This window comes from Miniopterus schreibersii, assembly GCF_964146895.1.
Source record: "Miniopterus schreibersii genome assembly, chromosome: 4".
Classification (NCBI taxonomy): Eukaryota; Metazoa; Chordata; class Mammalia; order Chiroptera; family Miniopteridae; genus Miniopterus; species Miniopterus schreibersii.
The window spans coordinates 32,306,565-32,326,278 of record NC_138105.1 but is presented as its reverse complement, the minus strand read 5'-3'; the positions used below and the strand labels follow the sequence as shown (position 1 = coordinate 32,326,278).

Here is a 19,714-nt window from a genome sequence, read left to right as displayed (position 1 = left end):
CAAAATACACAAACTAATTTTCGAGGGACTTTTTTCATTCCAAGATATATTCACATTAGCAAGATTTTATTTTAAAGATAAAAGTTAGCAGATATGCCATTTTATATCTTTTATTTTCCGACTACAGGTTTATGGTGTCAACGTCATTATCAGTTTTTTTATGAGATCTAGGATCTGTGTTTAATAAAAGCTATACAATACCATGAATACTATACTTAGTAATAAACTGAGTATAGTATGATGTAAAGTATAGTATAATGTCTTAGTAGAGATGCTGTTGGTGAAAGCTTACTTTGCCCAAAGATATAATGATGGCATCTTCTGATAAGCTTTTAAGAAATATGTGTCATATCATATGATTTTAAAAGATGGGAAGACAATTACATGAAAAGAATAGCATTTTTAAAGAACTTTCATTTCTTATATTTTAACATTATACATTTTAATTTTTCATCACAAAAGTAAGAGATTTTAAACTAACAGAAATAACATATACTAATTATAAGTAAAATGTCTCATTAAAGTGAGTTTGAGTCCAAGTGGGAAGGAAACCCACGTTTATCTGACTTTTAGTATTTAAATGCTTGAAAAAGCTTATGCTTTATTGCAGAATTACCACTTTAAAAATACTGACAGTAATAACAAACTATCAAAATGTATACAGACGGCAGCTATGTAATTTGTATGTGTAACGAGCTAAATATATGCATTTCTCAATTTAATCTCCTGATGAACTACTTCCACTACCAATATAAAGGAAATCTCTAATTTTATCATACAATACCAACACTAAAGCACCCCCTGTACCACGAAGGACATTGGAGAAGGCACCACGAAAGAATGCACGGACTCCCTCTTGTTGGTATATCTTCGCAAAGCAGTCTAAAGTTCCTTTATACTGCCGTTCAGCCTCACCACTCTATATAAAGAAAGACAAATAGTTTGCCATTATCGTAATAGCTTTTATGTTAAGAGAGATTTTATTCAGCGCTAAAGACATGATATTAATACCGTGTTGAGTAAATATGTTGGGTTAATGGGTATACATTGAATGTACATCTATCTAGTGGCTGGAGAATACTTACACTTTGCAGACACACTTGAAAACTGACCAGATATTGGGCTTAACAAATTTCAAAAGATGGTATCACATACCATGATTTATACTGCAATGAAGTGCTAAATAAACAGTAAAAAAGATAACTAGAAAAATATCATGTTTGGATATTTAAAAAAACACATCTTAAAAATATATTTAAAACCTAATAATAACCACAAAACTCCTTAACTAAACTTGTAAGATGCAAATTTACTGAGTGGTAACTTATAAGGAAATTAATGAAAAGCTGAAAATTAATGACCAACATAAACATTTTTAGACAAAGAATAAACCTAAAGAAAGTAGAAATAAAAAAATAACCAGCAAAAATAAAGGAAACAGAAAAAAACACAACAGAAATTCTGCATGAAAAGCCAAAATTTAGTTATTTGAAATAATTTACTGACAAATTTCTGTTAACATTCTGGCACCAAAATGATTAGAAATGCAAAATGATTGGAAACTGCAGATGATACACAGATTAAGAGTAAAATGGTATCACAAACAACTTCATGGCAATTATTTTGAAAACCAGAAGAAATGAATAAATTCCTTAAAAAGCATAATTTACCAACAGAATAGAAAAAATTAGAATAATGAATTCATTAAAGAAATTCAATCAGTTGTTGCAAATCTTCTCAAAAAGAAAACCACATGCCTGGCCAGTATAGTTCAGTGGCAGAGCATTGGCCTGTGCATCAAAGGGTCTCGGCTTCAATTTTTGGTCAACGGCACATACCTAGGTTTCAGGTTTTATCCCTGGCCCCCCGTCAGGATGCGCACGGGGCACAACCAATCAATGTGTCTCTCTCACATCAATGTCTCCCTCACATCAATGTCTGTCTGTCTGTCTCTCTGTCTTCTCCCTCCCTCCCTCCCTTCTACTCTAAAAAAAAAAAAAAATGGAAAAAATATCCTTGGGTGAGGATTAAAAAACAAAAAACCCCACATGTCCAGATGGCTTTATATGCAAGTTCTACTAAACATTCAATAAACATTTAATTCTAATCATACATAAATTATTCTAGAGAAAAGAAAGCTGAGAATTCCCAACATATCTTATGAAGCTTACATAGCCTGTATACCAAAACTAGATTAGCACAATACAAGAAGGAATAATTCCAAGCCAATGTCACTGAAACATGGATGCCCAAATTCCTAACAAAAACTAGCGAATCAAACTCAGTAAGGGATACAAAATACAAAACATTGTGACCAAGCTGGACTTATTCCAGGCATACAAGATTGGTTCAGCTCTGGGAAATAGATTAATGTAATATATTAACATGAACAGAGAAAAATGAAGTAATCATCTCAATAGATATAAAAAAACATGACTGCCATTCATAATTAATACCTGTTACAACCCAAAACAGAAAGGAATAGCCATAGCATGACAATGGATAAAACTACAAGAAACCCACAGCTAACATTAAATTATGTAAGGCACTCCCTGTAAGATTAGAACAAGACAAGGTTGCCACTTTACTATAATACTGTATCAGAGGTCTCAGCCAGTGCATAAAGGCAAGTAAAGGAAATAAAAGGTCTAAGTATTGATAAAAGAGAAGAAGAAAGAGCCTGGTATTTTTTGCAGATTATAGACCCATGTGTGTAAAAAATATATCTTCAAAGAGTGTACATATAGATTAGTGTTTGTAATAGGATTTAAGGAAGTTGTGATATATAAAATAAAAATATAAAAATTAAACAGTACTGTTATGGGCTGAATTGTGTCCCCAAAAAATTCATATATTGAAGTCTAAATCCGCAGTACACCTTAGAATGTGGCTATATTTGGAGACAGAGTCTTTACAAAGATAATTAAGGTCAAATGAGCACATTAGGGTGAGCTGTCATCCACTATGGCCATCCTTACAAGAAGAGAAATGCAAAGGATCATGGGAAAACAGAGAGAGAAGACAGCCATCTACAAGCCACAGAGACACGCCCTCAGAAGAGTCCAACCCTGCTGGACACCTTGACTTGAACATTTATCCTACAGGACAGTAAGAAAATAAATTTCTATTGTTTAAATTACCCAGTCTGTTGTACTTTGTTATGGCGCCCTAGCAATACACTAAATACACTAAAATATAATTATTTTGACAGTAAGTTGCAGATATCATGACCGTTATCTTTTTTTTTTTAATATATCATTATTGATTTCAGAGAGAGGAAAGGAGAGGGAGAGAGAGAGATGGAAACATCAATGACGAGAAAGTCACTGATTGAGCCCGCAACCCGGGCATGTGCCCTGACTGGGAATCAAACCCCGATCGCCTGGATCCTAGGTGGACGCTCAACCGCTGAGACACGCCCGGCCGGGCATCATGACCCTTATCTTTAAACACTTTAGTGTGCATTTTCTAAGAATATTTTCTTACATATCCAAAGCAGTGTTATCAAAATCAGAAAACTTAACACTGACACAGTACTATTTACTAATCCAGGTACACTTATTACTATCCTGTGCAAATTAACTTTCCATTTTAAAAAGTTTTCAATGTAACCCAGGGGGAGTGATTTAGTTGGCTGTATATCATCCCACGCACCGAAAGATTGCTAGTTCAATTCTCAGACCATATACCTAGGTTGTGGGTTTGACCCACAGTCGGGTAGCGTATGGAATGCAGCCGATAGGTTTCTCTCTCTCTCTCTGCCTCTAAGCATATCCTTGGGTGAAGATTAAAAAAATCCCACATTTTCAATGTATTAACCTAGAGCTAGATACAGATCAAGAAGAAACACAAATGTAAATGGAATAACTTTAAGGATGGTGTATGCCTTCAATACTATGCTATGAATTTGGGTGCAGGTTCTGCCTTATTTTACTTGTGTCATCATGGCTTAGCATAGATTAGGTAGTCAAATATTTGCTGAATGAATGAAGAGAACAAGTAATAGCATTGAAAATTGAAGGTATCAAAATTTTGGTTTGGGGATTTATATTTAGAACATAGATCACTATAAACAACTTTTCATCTTTGAAGTTAAAATGACTTGCTTTTATTAAAACAGACGACAACAAATGATATTATATATATCAGTGGCTTGTGACTGGGCTTATTCTACTTGACTTAATATTCAGTTAGGATAGACATATTCATCCAATCCCTGCCACCCTCCTCCACACTTCAAACAATATATGCTACAGGACTAGAAAACATTTCTGTTCTGACAGCAGGAGAAAAAAAAACTTTGCTGGATGATGGCTGTCTAGTAATGAGAAAGAATACAAAAAAAAAAAATTTTTACTCCTCACCTGAGGATATACTTTTTAATTGATTTTTAGAGAGGATTGGGAAGGAAAGACAGACAGACAGACAGACAGACAGACACACACACACACACACACACACACAGAGACAGAGAGACAGACACTGAGTTTTGAGAAACACTGATTGGTTGTCTCTCATATGTGCCTCGACTGGGGATTGAACCTGCAACCTAGGTATGTGAACTGACTGGGAGTTGAACCTGAAAACTTTTGGTGTACAGTACATCGCTCCAACCAACTGAGCCACTGGGCCAGGCCAGAGCATGTATTTATTTTAATAAGTAAAACAAATGACCTATGCCTTTCAGTCAAAATTTCTCTAAAATTTGAATAAATTATACCTGAATATCTGAGATAGTTGGAAACTCAAACTTTCAAATAATATAAAATACCTGCATCATCATACGTCTTCTAACTGTGTCAAAGGGATAAGAGAGTATCCCAGAGCATGTAGTCACAACTTGAGCAATGAAAAAGGAGACAAGGAATGGGGTTTCCTTTGGTTTGGGTAATAAGCCCTGGAAAAAAAATAATGTAAAAAGTAACCATCTAAAATATCTTAAATCCTTAAGTCAAAGAATAACTCTTAGGAATATATGAAAGAGGGCTCAATTATACTTAAAATGCCATTAAGACCAGTTGGATTTCATGTGGGAAAATTAAGATATTAGCAGGAGATCAGTAAGAAAAGGGGAATGTCATACTTTAAAAACATTTGAGGGGGAAAAGCACATTTCCTATTTAATTGATTTGTCATTAATGGCACTGAAAACTAGGAAAGATAACAGCCAGTGACCAAAAAAGTTTTTCCATGGCTCTTCAAACCGAAATAATGCATGCTATTATCATCAATGGCTGATATTTGATAAACAGCTTTAAAGCTCTAAGTTAGTGAAGAAACATTTCTAAATTTCATAGCTACTACAGCTGGTAATAGATAAAAGAAAGAGAGTGCACATAAACTTTTGTTATTAAATAAACATACGTAAGAAAAAATACACTACAAACTAAAAGTTTTATGCCCAGACCACAATAAAAATGGCATTCAACTTCATTTGATGGAGGGTAGAGATAATATAGAATGCTATAAAACTTCCATCAACTTTTAATCTTATTTAAAATGGTAGCCCATTATTACAATCTTTCTCTTTCCTACCTTATGAAAATATTAAAATCTGAAATGAAAAGGCAAATTGCTAAAACAATCTGGAGAATACAATAAAGAATCTAACAATACTCAATAGACACCTGAGCTATAAAAGCATTTATTACATTTAACTAATTAATTATGCCTTTCCTACACTCCCAAATGATAGTAAGTGTACTATTTGCATGAAAAAAAGATAAGTCAATGTAAAATCAGAAAATTCTGTCAGAAGTCTTTCTTTATGTCAAAGATTAGATTATGATGTAAGCCTATTCAGAATGTTTCATATTTATAGTATGATGTATAGTGAGTCTTTCAGTGCAAACAGCACAAAAACGTAACGTTTGGGTTTATGCTCTATATCTCAAGTCAGATCCACAGTAGAGTTATAGTTTAATTAGGTTATGGTAAAGTAGTGATCAAACAACTCTATAACGTCTCTTATTCCGTCATTTATTTTGATTTATATAACAAAGTAAACATATCTGCTGAACATGGTACTAATTCGAATAAAAAGAAACAAGCTATTTGTTTTATACTAAAGCCCCCAAATTACCTTAACTGTGTCATAAGCTCCAAAATAAGAGGCTCGGTACACAATGATGCCCTGTACTGAAACACCAAACCCTTGGTATAAACCAATAATTCCATCTGATTTTGCTATTTTCATAAGACAGTCACCTAACCCCTTGAATTGTCGTTCTTCGGGACCTAAAAGAAAGACATTTAAAATTTATTAGCAGTATTATATATCAGATAAATACTTTACTTAAACATCTTACAGTTTTGAAGTATTTGGAATTGCCACTTAGAAATCTAAGACCAAAAAAAGCACACATCAAAATTCTCCCATTAATTAAAAAATAATTAAGGTTTCAAGTAGTATCTTAAAAAAAATTTAAATATTAATATCTTATAAAAGCAATCTAATTAAGCAACATGATTGCCTTAAAATGTTTCAGTGAAATTACCAGAAGTTACTAGAAACATAGTTACTAGGAACATTGAAATTTCTAGTTTTCATTAGGAATGAAAAACTTCATGACTTCTTTCAGTTGAAGAACAAAAAGAGCAAAAAGTCAAAACAAAAAACTTGAGAACTAGCCCTAGCCAGTTTTGCTCCGTGGTTAGAGCATCAACCCTCTAACCCGGGTGATGGGTTTGATTCCAGCCAAGGGCACGTACCTTGGTTGATCCCCGGCCCTGATCTGGCTCCATGCGGAAGGCAACCAATCTATGTGTCTCTCTCACATCGATGTTTCTCTCTCTCTCTCTCTCCCCCCTTTCACTCTCTCTGAAAAGCAATGGAAAAAATAACTTCAGGTGAGGATTAAAAACAAAAACAGTAACAAACAAACAAACAAAAAACCTTGTAACTTAAGGATCATTAACGTTTTAGATGGAGCGTCATATTTTTCGAGTGTTTGTTGGTGTTGTTTTTATTGTCTCTTGACTTGAACTTTTGACAATATTTGAAAATTATATGTAGAATATAATCTTTCAATATAAACTAAATTCTCCCGACTTTGAGAAAAAACGAAACTGAACTTAAAGCAAGATACATGAATTATTTTCACTTTCTTAGCATTGACAAGAAAATCTGGACTGCCAGTTAAACATAAGGTGGAACACCTATTTTCATTTTTGCTCAAACTGCTACCCTTTCTGAGATATTTTCTCTGATTGCTTATCTAAAATTGATGTCACTTCCTTCTCCTAATTTTTTTTTCATGGCATTGATTGCTAAGTGACAGTATATTTTAATCATTCATTCATTGTTTTCTTACTTGTGTCCCCCACTAGACTATAAGGTACATGAGCTATGAGCTCCATGTTTTATATGGGGTGTTTGTGTGTATGTGTGTGAGATACACACACAGCTTGTATCTAAAGCAGGGTCTGGTTCACAGTGTGCAATGGAGAAATATTTATAATGAATCTCTGTTCCCCAAAGACATTCTATTAAAGTGATAATAAAGAAATAAAACAGGTTTAAAGACATATAGGCAAAGAAGAGTATATGACAGAGAATAAAAGCCACAAATTTTAGCATGATGGAAAGGATGTGGAGTGGAATCTCACTAAGTAGAGCAGAGAAAGCTGAAACTTAATTTTCTTGCAAAGGGAGATACTGTTGAGAAGAGAGCCACTGAACTCCAACCTCAGAAACACTTATAAATTTGAAGAACTTCACCCTGAGCAGCCAAGTGACTCTTGTCTGCCATCCTCAGAACTGAACACAAGGCTCCATCCAGATTGAATGGGGCCAACTGAGTTACCTCCACAATCACTGAAAAAAGACTCCCACAAAGATATATTTTGTGAAATGTCAGGTCATCAGGGATATAAGGTGATTAAAAAAGAAAAAAAGGCACATACAAAAGGGTAAGCAATAAGAGATCACCTTAAGAGCAATATTAGAAACTAGAATCTAGAGCAATACTTTTTTTTTTTAAGATATACGCTTGAGTGCACTTTCTTTTCTTTTTTTAAAAAATATATCTTTATTGATTTCAGAGAGAGGAAGGGAGAGGGAGAGAGAGAGAGAGAAACATCAATAATGAGAGAGTTATTGATCGGCTGCCTAGCCCACAACCCGGGCATGTGCCCTGACTGGGAATCGAACCCTGATCACCTGGATCCTAGGTTGACGCTCAACCACTAAGCCATGCCTAGCTGGGCAAGAGTAATACTTTTTAAATTGTGAAACAAATTAACTTTAAAACCAGAATTTTTTATATGGTCAAGAATTAGGGTAAAACGGAGACATTTTTAGACAATCAAGATCTCAATTTATCTCCTGTTCTACTCTTCTCAGAAAGCTACCAAAGAACATAATCTACCAAAACAAGTGTGTAACAAAAAGATAGTTAGATATGGTACATAAAATAAGGACAAAGGGAAAGGGAATCTCTAGTATAAGAGCTGAACATCTAACCTAGAGAGGAGTCATAGTAGAGGTAGGAATAACTGTATGAACGATCTAGGAGGTGGCTCTCCAGGGAAAAAAAGGCAGTTATAAGCAGTTTTTGTCTTTCCTCTTTTGTTACTACAGTGTTGGCCTTCCCCTTCTTCCCTCTTTTAAGGAAAAAGAAAAAAGTAGTAATCTTTAGGCCCTATGACCCTACCAATTGGTTGAGAATAAAATTTTTAGACTGTAACTAACACTGTTGTTACAGCATAATTCTACAATAAATAATACATTGTTCAAAACACAAAGAAGGAAGAGTCAGTCAGTATTTCTAAAAATCCCATACCTTTTCCAATATCAACACCTAATCGGGTTCGGGCAAAATCTAGGGGGTATACAACACATAAGGATGTTGCCCCAGCCGCTCCGCCAGAAGCCAGGTTTGCCAAAAACCATCTCCAGAACTGAAATATATGAAATTAAAACGTGGTTATTAAACTACAGAATCTGATTGTGTGAAATTCTTATTTTTCTAAAGGTTAAAAGCCCAGATTTACAAACTGATTTTCTAAAGTAAATGTCTGTAATAATGTATATCATACTATCCAGAATACCTCTCTTCACATCCATGTAGCTTTTCCTTCTTATTAGGCAGTCTAGGGGGTACAGTTTAGATACTGACATATTAAAATTCCAAAATACTTTAATGGCCTCCAACAAAAGTAGCCCAAATTAGCAAAAGTGGCCACATGAGATAATCATGTCTTTAGATTGTACACACTATGCACTTCAATCTCAGCCAAATAGGTCCTTAGTCATAAAGAAGCAACAATTTGCTTTTTTAGGGAATGAATTACCTCAGAGGTAGGAATACATCTCTCTTGACTGCCTTTTTTTTTTCTTAATAAAAGTAGGTAAAATGCTGAATTTCCCTAGTACAGTAAAATAGTGATTATAAAATATAAATTACATTAAAATTAATATTTATTCAGAGAAATAGTGCCTTGAGACAAAAGATCCCTTAATTATTAAAATTGTGTTAAAAGGTTTAGAGAAACTTATAAAAATTGTTTTTCATGTATAATTTCTATAACTTAACATATATTAAGTTACTGTTTTATTATTTTTTCCACCACTTGAGCACACCCTCCCAACATCATAGGTAACACAAATCCAACTATTTCTTAGAAAATTTTAGAAATATTAAAATATACTTGCCTGTTTTTCTTTATTAACTCCAGACATAAAAAGTTGTTTGTATTTGTCCTTAAAAGCAAAATTTAGAGCTTGTGTTGGAAAATACCGAATAACATTTGCCAAATTGCCACGCCAATAACTGAGGAAACCTACGAAAGAAAATATACTAAATATAAACTTGTATTATTAAGTAATTCCCATAGTTTTAACAAACTTAGTTATTTGAACTATTTAAAACTAAAGCCCTTTCTCATGAGAAAAAATAAAGTTTATATGTGTCTCCACTGAAGAAAAAAGGTAGTGTTAGCTCCATGAACCTCATTCTAATTTTAATTTGCAATAAAAAACCTTGAATACCTAACGACCTATAGAAACCGTTATCAGTTGAAGAGAGTTCTTTACTAGTCAAAAATCAGCTAAAGAGTATTTGTCAGGGAAGTTAGTAACCCTTAGCGTCATTTCTAAATCATGATATACAATTCCTATAGTGGTAAGGCTGCTAGAACAAAATTGGTTTGTATCCATATTTAAGAGGAGAAAGGGATCGAAGAGTCTAAAGCATCCTTCTCTCTATGTACTGGAACCTAGACAGAAAAGGGAACAATTTACAATTCAAGGCAGTCTCCAGAGGCCTGATGGACAGGAGGAAACGTAATAAACTTCCCACTTCAAATCTCAACAGATTGACCAATCCTAATATGTGTTACCCTTATAATTCAGAGCTGCCTTTATAATCCAAAGCTGCCCTAGAATGCAACAGGCTTGCTCTTCAGCAGCCATAATTGTTTTTACTAGATTGCAAATTGTCAAATAGTCTGATCTTGCTACTCTGAATAAGATACCGCTACGCCCAGCTTAGAGAATACCTAGAATCGGTCTTCTAAAGATGAAGATTCAGATGAAAATAATTTCAGCTGACTGGGCCAGTACTCAGAAACTGAAAGTTAAATTAATTAAGTATACAGAGGGAAAGATATTTATTTGTTATATATTTAATGGGAAATCCCCCAGAATGTTGGTGAATCCTAAGCTGAGTATAAAGCAGTTAAACAGCCCTAGCATGTCTTGCTCAGTGGTTAGAGCACTGGGCCACAGACTAAAGGGTCCCAGATTTGATTCCAGCCAAGGGCATGTACCTCGGCTGGAGTGCATACAGGAGGCAACCAATTGATGTGTCTCTCTCACATCCATGTTTCTCTTTCTCTCTCTTTCCCTTCCACTCTCTCTGAAAAGCAATGGAAAAAATATCCTTTGGTGAGGATTAAAAAAAAAAAAAGCAGTTGCACAATTAAGAAGCATATTTAATAGCCAAGAAATAATCTTTCCAGTATTCACAGTTGATTCAGTCTTTACTAGTGCACTGAACATGTAATGGTAATAGCTACCACTTCCTAAGCATTTGCTTAAGATGTAGGTTCTCCTATAGTACCCATTGTACACATGCACAAACTGAAACTTTAAAGAGTTTAAAAACTATCTAAGGATGTGGTTACCAAACAGCCAAACCAGGATTTAGAATCAAGTCTTCTGCATGACTCAAAAGCTCTCCTCTAGGGTTTGGGTTTCTAGAGGAACTGGATTTTACTCCTTTAATCCTCATAATCACCCATGAGATAGGTATCATTAGTCTCTTCATTTTAAAGATGAAAAAATGAGTTCCCTCAGATTACAAAAATCTACTCCGTGTAATGCAAGCTTAGGGGAGTAAAATTTGTCACTCCAAAATGTGTCTCTGGAGTGAGGATTATTTGGGACTGATTGTTTTTAAGAAACAGAAAGCTCAAGAAGGTGTTTTTTTGGTTTTTTACCTTCTCCTTAACTACCAGAAAAAATTTAGAGAGAGGGCTTGGTCCAGGAAGAGAACTATCACCAAAGATGACTACAAAGATTATGGGCTAGGTGTGATAAACTGGCTGGAGCTGCACAGGATCTGTTTTTTCAAAGTCCCTTCTATGTCCCATTGGCTCAGCCCAGCACAACCAACATTTGTTTATAAAACATTTGCTTTCTCTGTCTTCCTGTAAATTTTCTTCCTCCTGTTGGAAGACCCAGACCCCTACCCCATTCTTCTTAGCTCAGAGTGTCATATAAGCCTCAACTGTCCAACTGCTTATGGTTTCAGATTTTTATAGAGCCATGCACGTATGCAATTAAAGTTGTTTTTCTCTGGTTAATCTGTCTTCTGTTAATTTGATTATCAGAATATCCAAAGAACCTAGAAAGGTAGAAGGAAAATTTTTCCTTCCCTACGCAAATTAATCCCAAATACACATCAGAAATACATGTTTGCAAATTTAGGAATGCATACGTAATGATTAAAGAATTACAATTCATTGAGTACTAACTATGCAATAGACACATGGTTGAATATTTATAGTTGTTTAACCCTCACAACTACCATATCAGGTATGCAGTATACTACTGAGGAAAATAAGGCTGAGAGAGGTTAAATAAAAATGGTTCAAGGTCACAAGGTAAGGTAAAGGCTGGAACTTGATTCCAGATCTGACTCCAGACCTAGAACTATTAAATATCTACTGCTTCTCTATAAAAATCCATTCTCAATAAAACGAGTAGTCTTTTTGGGTCAGAATAAAAAAATGGAAAAGCAGTCATACAGATGAAAAGGACAGTTTCCTAATATATAATCACAAAATTGGTAGAGAAAAATATAGCAACTGTGGTATCTTTGATAATAGCATATAGCTAAGTGTTTGACTTAATTGCTAAGAAAAAATAATCTCTTCAAAATTTAAGGGCAAGAAAAAACATACTCTGAACTTAATTTTGAGAAAATAATTAAGAATTAAAATAGAACTGATGGGAAAATAGGAAACAGTTACTGGGCCATTTACTGGTCAATTTACAGCCAAGAATGGGAATGCTAGGCACACTTGGTATATATTCTAGATTAGTGGACCCCAGTATGTTTTGACAGAATGCCTATCAGTAAAAATATATATAGTTAGCATGACTCATAAATATGTATATATATTTACAAGTTACATACCTTTGATACTATACTATCCCATTATGTACATTTTTAAGATATACCCAAAGATTCCTCACTTAAAAAACTTTTATTTGGTACCTAGTACAAAGCAGACCTGCTGGGGATAGCACTAGGAACAAAGTTCTTGGTCTTATGGTGCTTATATTTTGAGGGCGAGGGTCCAGGGAGAGAGACAATGAACAAATAAATATGTCGGGTAGGCATAAGAACTATATAAATATGCCAGGTGGTCATAACAAAAATAGTATATGGAGATGGAGAATGACAAAGGGCTATTTAGGTAAGGTGCTTGGGGAAAACGTATAGCTAGGAGACATTAGAGTATACATGAGCACTTATTAGAACAATTAAAAAGCAGTATTTTCAGATATCTTGCTAATTATAATGTTTTTATGCCATCATTTGCTATTATCTCAAGGCATCCTTAGCGTGGGGTTAATTCTTATGCACACTAATCTATATTTTAAATATTCTTTTTGCCCAGCCGGGCATGGCTCAGCTGTTGAGCATCGACCTGGGGATCCAGGCCATCGGGGTTCGAATCCCGGTCAGGGCACATGCCTCGGTTGTGGGCTCGATCAATGACTCTCTCATCATTGATGTTTCTATCTCTCTCTCCCTCTCCTTTCCTCTCTCTGAAATCAATAAAGATATATTTTTTAAAAAAGAAGAAAAAAAAAGATTTAAATATTCTTTTTGATAACTTAAAATATTCAAATAGTCTTTTTGTCTTAATAAATCCACTTAACTGAGCAAACAGAAACTATAATGTTTATTATGTAATAACTGAGGTGAGTGCCTGTCAGCCTCTCTACACTGTGTAACTAACTCCTATTCCTTTTTCAGAATGCCTTAGTGCCCTCTAATATGTAACTGACTTTTGTCCCAAGCATAAGTGCCAGTTCCAGTAAAATAAGTAAATAAATATTACTTATATTTATTATTTATATTAAGTAAATAAATATTACTTAAATATAAGTAAAATTTATTTTTCCATTTTATTTAAATAAAGTGAATACCTAATATTTTATTTGCGTGCCCCAAAACATAACCTTCAAGATATAAAAACCTCACTGCTCTAGCATTCAAAAAAATAAGTTTGGAAAAGTTCAGATTAAAGATAACTCATGGCCAGTAACTAAGTGAGGAGTTCTGGTAGGCTCTTAAAAATGAGACTGCATAGTTCAGATTTTTAAAAGGCTATTTTACAATATATTAAATACAATAATTGTTTTAATGAAGAATATATTTACATATGCATATTTTGCTCAGTGAAAAATCATAGCACAGACACCAAAATGTTAACTGTGGTGATTTTAGCAGTGATTTGTTTTTATTTTTTGCTTCTGTATTTTCTAATTTTCTATAACAAACATGTATTACTTGTGTAATAAATATTTAAACAGTATTAAATAAAAGTGCCTGAAGTTGGAAGATCACAAAACCAACTGAAGAATAGAGTAAATCTTTAAGAATAGTATTAGTCAGGATAAATTCAGAAGCTTTCATAATCCAAGGAAAGCTTATAAAAAGTATCAAAGACACCAAAGAAATGTTTAAAGCTATGTTCAGAGCAAGAATAAAGAGATCTATCCTTGCTAGAAAGAGATAAGGTAAGAAAATAGTGAGGGAATGTCTAGTTGTGCTTTCTGAGTTCATGTTTCAGACTCATTCCATATTGCCTAAAGAAAGGAAAAGTTAGTAAAATTAGAGCAAGCATAAAAAACAAGAGAAACTTCAAAACACTTGAAATGTGGATGTGTCTCAACTTCCAGAAAAGAGACAGAAGGTAAATTCCAGTAAATAATGACCTCTGAATGTGACTGCTTAGTAAATTCCAAAATGATCTAGCATGGTGACTCTAAACCCTACCAGGCTCAAGTCCTCTCTATATAAGTATTTATTGTAAATACTTTACTATCTAGAAATAGAATTCAAAGACAATGACCTCTTTATCAATTTTTTAAAAATGAATATAATGCCCTCACTGTTATATAAAAGAGAAAAGAAAGGAATTTATATTAAATATGTATTTTAATTAGTAAATTGGTGAGGGATGATCACACTATAAACATAATAAATGTTTGCTTCAATTTATAATGATTCAGTTATATTTAAGACATAACTGACATTTTGAAAAAAGGGCTTAATAAATATATTTGTATATATATGTACAATGATCATGAATTCAATAGTTACAAATGCAGATAATAAAAGTAACCTAATACAAGTAGAGTTGCTGACATGAGTTTCACAATGAAGAACAACTCTCAGTAAAATTCCAAACAAAACAAAGTACAATCTTCCCTCTACTTGAGGAGTGGGGAACCTTTTTTCTGCCAAGGGCAATTTGGATATTTATAACATCAATTGAAGACCATACAAAAATACCAACTTTACAAAAGCTCCTAGACTTACTGAATTTTGAGTCCTGCCTGCTGTTGCCTTGGCAGGGCCAGAACAAATGATCTTGCATAGTCTGTGGGCCAGACGTTCCCCATCCCTGCTCTACTTAGACAGTAGCTGCATTACTGGAATCAGTGTTAGCTAGAACTATGTCCAGATAGTTTGTGCTGAGAAGTTAATCAGAGTTAGGTTTGAAGCTTAGATAATCATAAACAGTTTTTACTGCTACAGGAATATCCAGTGGGAGATCTGAGTCTTTAGGATGTAGGATAAATCTGTTGTGTAGGACTGGCCATGTATAGCAGCAAGATGTTTAGCCTCCCCGGCTTTTGCTTTTCACATCATTTCAATGAAAGATTACACCCCTCTATCTTTGTGTTAAATAAAAAAATTCCTCACAAGTTTCCAAAAAAGCCCCTAGATGGCAATATTAACCCTGTTGTGAATTACTAACCTTTTAGCATAGGATAAATACCATAGTGTATTCATAAGACGGCCCTGTATGTAAGAATAGAAAACATCTTAAAGTTCTGCTATTATCATCTCATCTTTGAAAGTACAGAAAGTAGGAACTGGAATACTATTCAGAATGAACTCAATTTATAACAGCCATATTAAATATGTTCAGGTTTAGCCTGGCCTCCTTGGCTCAGTGGCTGAGCTTCTACCTATGACCCAAGAGGTCAAGGTTCGATTTCGGGTCAGGGCACAAGCCTAGGTTTGGGGAATTCATCCTCAGTGGGGGGTATGCAGAGGGCAGTCAATTAATGACTCATCACTGATGTTTCTATCTCTCCCTCTCCCTTCCTCTCTCTGAAGCTGATAAAGATATATTAAAAATATATATATATGTTCAGGTTTAAATATTACAAAGAACATTTAAAACATAAAATAAATTAGCACTGGTCAAGTAATCTGACCAGAATATTTAACTTTACCTGACTAAATATGCAAAGCAGATTAGCTAATAATAAAGCATCCCCCACTTCCCTGAAGAGGTCTTAGAACATACACCAAGGAGAGAGAAGTTCCTACTTTTCCTGTAAAAATCGTAGGTGAAATGGGAAGTTTGCTCTGATAAAATAAATGGGGTTTGGCGATGTGCACCACTCCTATGAAAGATTCGGGTTCAGCTCTCAGATAGACATTTTAAATTCACAGTTTAGATGATGCCTTAAGAGTCTAGTTTGGACCCTAAATACTGTGCCCAACTGATCAAGAAGAGCTGCAATCACATCCTAGGGAGAGAATACTCGTCTATGAAAGAGTTTCCTGCTCTAGACAGGAGTGGAAGAAAGAACTGCACTGGAGTTGAAGCCACTTCACTTCTTGTTCAGAATACCCAATAAATAGGCCTATTTCCTTTTTGAAGTTGATTGAGAGTTTTCAGTTGAATTCAACTATATGTATGGGTGGATTATAGAAGACTTGTGATAAATTTATCCGATTGCAGAATAGCTAACTTAGGAGCCATTCTGCAACAGGAGGGCATTTAATGGTTAACAAAGCACTTTCATTATTTACCCCTTGAAATCTTTCTTTCAATATTAATGGAGGGGGGGGAACTCCACAAAAAAATTAAAATTTTAAATAAAGACAGAGTCTGATGCAAAAGAAAAATTGGTAATACTGATCCTGTCTTAAAACTTTGTTGTTATGATGATCTTGGATTTTAAAAAAACACTGCATTAAAAAAATTATTTGTCTTTATGTCATTTTGCTCCCCCCTCAAATCTAAGCAGAGGTGAGCGCCTCTTCAGTAGTTTTCAAGAATAAACATAACCTCTTTTCACCGAATAGGGACCAGAGTCCTGGGAGGCCCCAATGGTCCCATATTTGGAATACCTCTCGAACATATTATTTCAACAATATTTAAGCAATCTGAGCATTTGTTAACACACAGCGAAGTGCTTAAAAGCCATCTCCCCTAATCTTGGGAGTCAAACACTGCCTTCAGAGCCAGGCACAGAGGCGCCAAGGTGTAAATCCGGCTGTGAAGGAGAAATTTAGAGATAGAGAAGGTGGTGGTCTCCCCTGCACCAGGACTGGTCTCCCTCTTGGCCCTGGGATAGACTGGTTCAGATCACTGAATTCTCTGAGATGAAGAAACAAGCCCATCACCCAGCCGCAGGCACGGCCGCGGCTCCCGCAGTCGTCCCCTCCCGGCCCACCCAGGAGAGAGGGAGGCGCCGTGGGCGCCTGTACGCACCCTGCTCGCGGGGAATCCGCACCAGGCAGTCCAACATGCCTTTGTACTGCGCCTCCGGGCTAATCTGTTTGGACGAGGCCTGCACCTGCAGCAGCAGCTTCACCCGCTCGATGGGCGCCACCGCCGTCTTGGACACCGCGGCCGCGGCCCCGCCTGCCAGCAAGTCTTTCCCGAAGGACACGGGGTCAAACAGCCGCTTTTCCGGCTTCTTCTCCAGCTTCTTTTTCGGAGGGTCACGCTGCATGGTGGGACGACAGAGGTTTAAAAAAACCCACAAAAAACAGCAGCAGATTTACCGGAGCCCAGGAGAGTCCACGAAGGGAAGCACAAAACCGCTTTAAGGCGGTCCTGGCGGGAAAGCAGCGCCGAGGACGCCAGGAGACCGGCGCACCACGTGGGAGGCCCCGGGAAGCTGCGCATGCGCTTCCAACGGCCTCCCGCCTCCTGGGGCCGGCCACGTGACTCCGGACACTGCGGCGCCGCGCGGTGCTGTCGGGTGAGTCGCAGGGCGCGGGTTTTTCCTCGCTGCGGGCGGGCCCACAGCCCGTGGGGTCTGGGCCGCGAAGGTGCAGGAAGGGCCCCGGGGTTGCTATTTCTGTGTAAATATGGTGTACAAACTAGAGCAGAGCAGTCAACCGTGTGGGATTAACCGAGTTTCGTTTCAGTTCCCAGGGTTACTGTGCATTTTTCTCTTAGAAATCGCTGTAATATCGCTTCCTTAGTTTTGCGGGGCTCGTTTAGTCACGTTGGCACTGCTTTTTGCCGATGGTACCCGCTTAGCATAATTCAACATGTTCCTCTTTCTCCTTTATTTGATTGAAATGGGTCAGTTACACCCAGAGCAGTGCCTCTCTCAGTCCCGGCTGCGCATTCAAAGGAGACGGCGAGTGGCGTTTAATTTTGTTTAGTGCTGGGGTTTGGGGAATCCCAACGTGCAGGTTACCAGTGAGCTATTCTAGAACAGCGGTTCACAGACTTTTCAGTTATTAATCCTCACCCAAGGATATGTTTTCCATTGCTTCCCAGTGGAAGGGAGGGAGGGAAAGAAAGAGAGAAGCATCTATGTGTCTCTCACATCAGTTGGTTGCCCGGGGATCGACCCTGCAGCCCAGGTACTGCCCTTGACCGGAATCGAACCCAAGACCCCGCCCTGCAAAGGCCGATGCTCTAGCCACTGAGCCACACTGGCCAGGGCCAAACTTTTTGCTTTAAAGGTGAAAGGGACCCCCCTTTTCACTATTAAAAATTAAGAGTGCAAAGAAGCTTCTGTTTTTGTGTGATAAATTGATATGTACCGTTTCAGAAATTGAAACAAAATATAAAACTATCAATTCATTTAAAATAGTAATACACAACACAAATAACATTTAAAATAATTTTTCAAAACAAAAAATAATGTAGTGAGGAGAATAGCCTTGTTCTTTATTTTTGGAATTCTCTTTCATGTCTGAAGGAAAGACAGCTGGGTTTACAGAGCCGTTCTTCAGCCAGTTGCAGTGTCACAGCTCATGTGGCTGCTGGATCATCATTTGCACAGATGAGAGGAAGAGTGACACTGGCAGATGTTGTCTTAGCATTATTAAGGAACGTTTTGACCTCATGGAGGCCCAGATGTCCTGGTGACACCTATATTTCTCCCCTACCACACTTTGAGAACTCCTCTGAGGCTGATCAGACTCAGGTTTGACTTCTCGGGGCAGGAATACTCAGTACATCATGTCTATCTGTATTTCCTCCCACCTCCCTTTTTAAAAAATTCCTGTATCCTAGAGAGCCTTCTATAATATATTCCTTATTCCTTTTGATAGCCTGTTTGATGGTTTCTCATAAATAGAGACACCATTTTATCATCTCTTACTCTGTAGGACCTACAGTTTTGAAACACAGCCAGGCAACCCGGGATAAGTTATTGACATTGAACTTAGGTTCTAATTTTTTCTTCATTATCTTAAGTGTGTTCTGACACTTTTCATTCTCCTTGTCACCAGTGAAAAAATAAATATGTAGGCCATTCCAGAATAGGAATTCCAGAACAGGAATTTTGTTAATATTTTGATTACCTCATGTAAAACAAGTTGGCAAGTCCTGCTGATCTGGTATTTCCCGCTACTTTCTATAGCTGCTTATTCGGCTCTTACTGGTTTTTCAGCCTGAGTCTCTCTCCATTTTACGTTGTCGTCAGATTAACCTTTCTGAAGAAACTGCATTAGTCATTATTCCTAGTTTTAAAAGCTTTTAAGTCTTCTCATTGCATTGACTTCAGAATCCTTTGTGAAATCCATTGCAAATTCAAGAAATAAATGATTGGTGTCTTATTTGCAAAACTCTGAAAAATGAAGGTTTCAATCTCCTTTTTTAAAAGGAATTTGAAGTGTTAACAAGCACACAGGGAAAAATGTAAGGGGGTGATTGATTACTTGAATCACACTCCAAGGTGAAAAGAGAGATAGAT

At 36.3% G+C, this 19,714-nt stretch overlaps 1 protein-coding gene across 1 annotated transcript; it reads right to left on the bottom strand.

The window, feature by feature from the left end:
- Positions 1-718: 718 nt before the first annotated feature.
- SLC25A31 (solute carrier family 25 member 31) lies at positions 719-17,506 on the bottom strand (the record flags this gene model as incomplete). The annotated part of the gene is made up of 6 exons (XM_081136110.1): positions 719-919; positions 4,772-4,897; positions 6,083-6,237; positions 8,784-8,901; positions 9,656-9,783; positions 17,263-17,506. 6 exons carry the CDS (start codon positions 17,504-17,506, stop codon positions 719-721), a joined length of 972 nt encoding a protein of 323 aa, XP_080992236.1.
- Between the last annotated feature and the right edge of the window lie 2,208 nt (positions 17,507-19,714).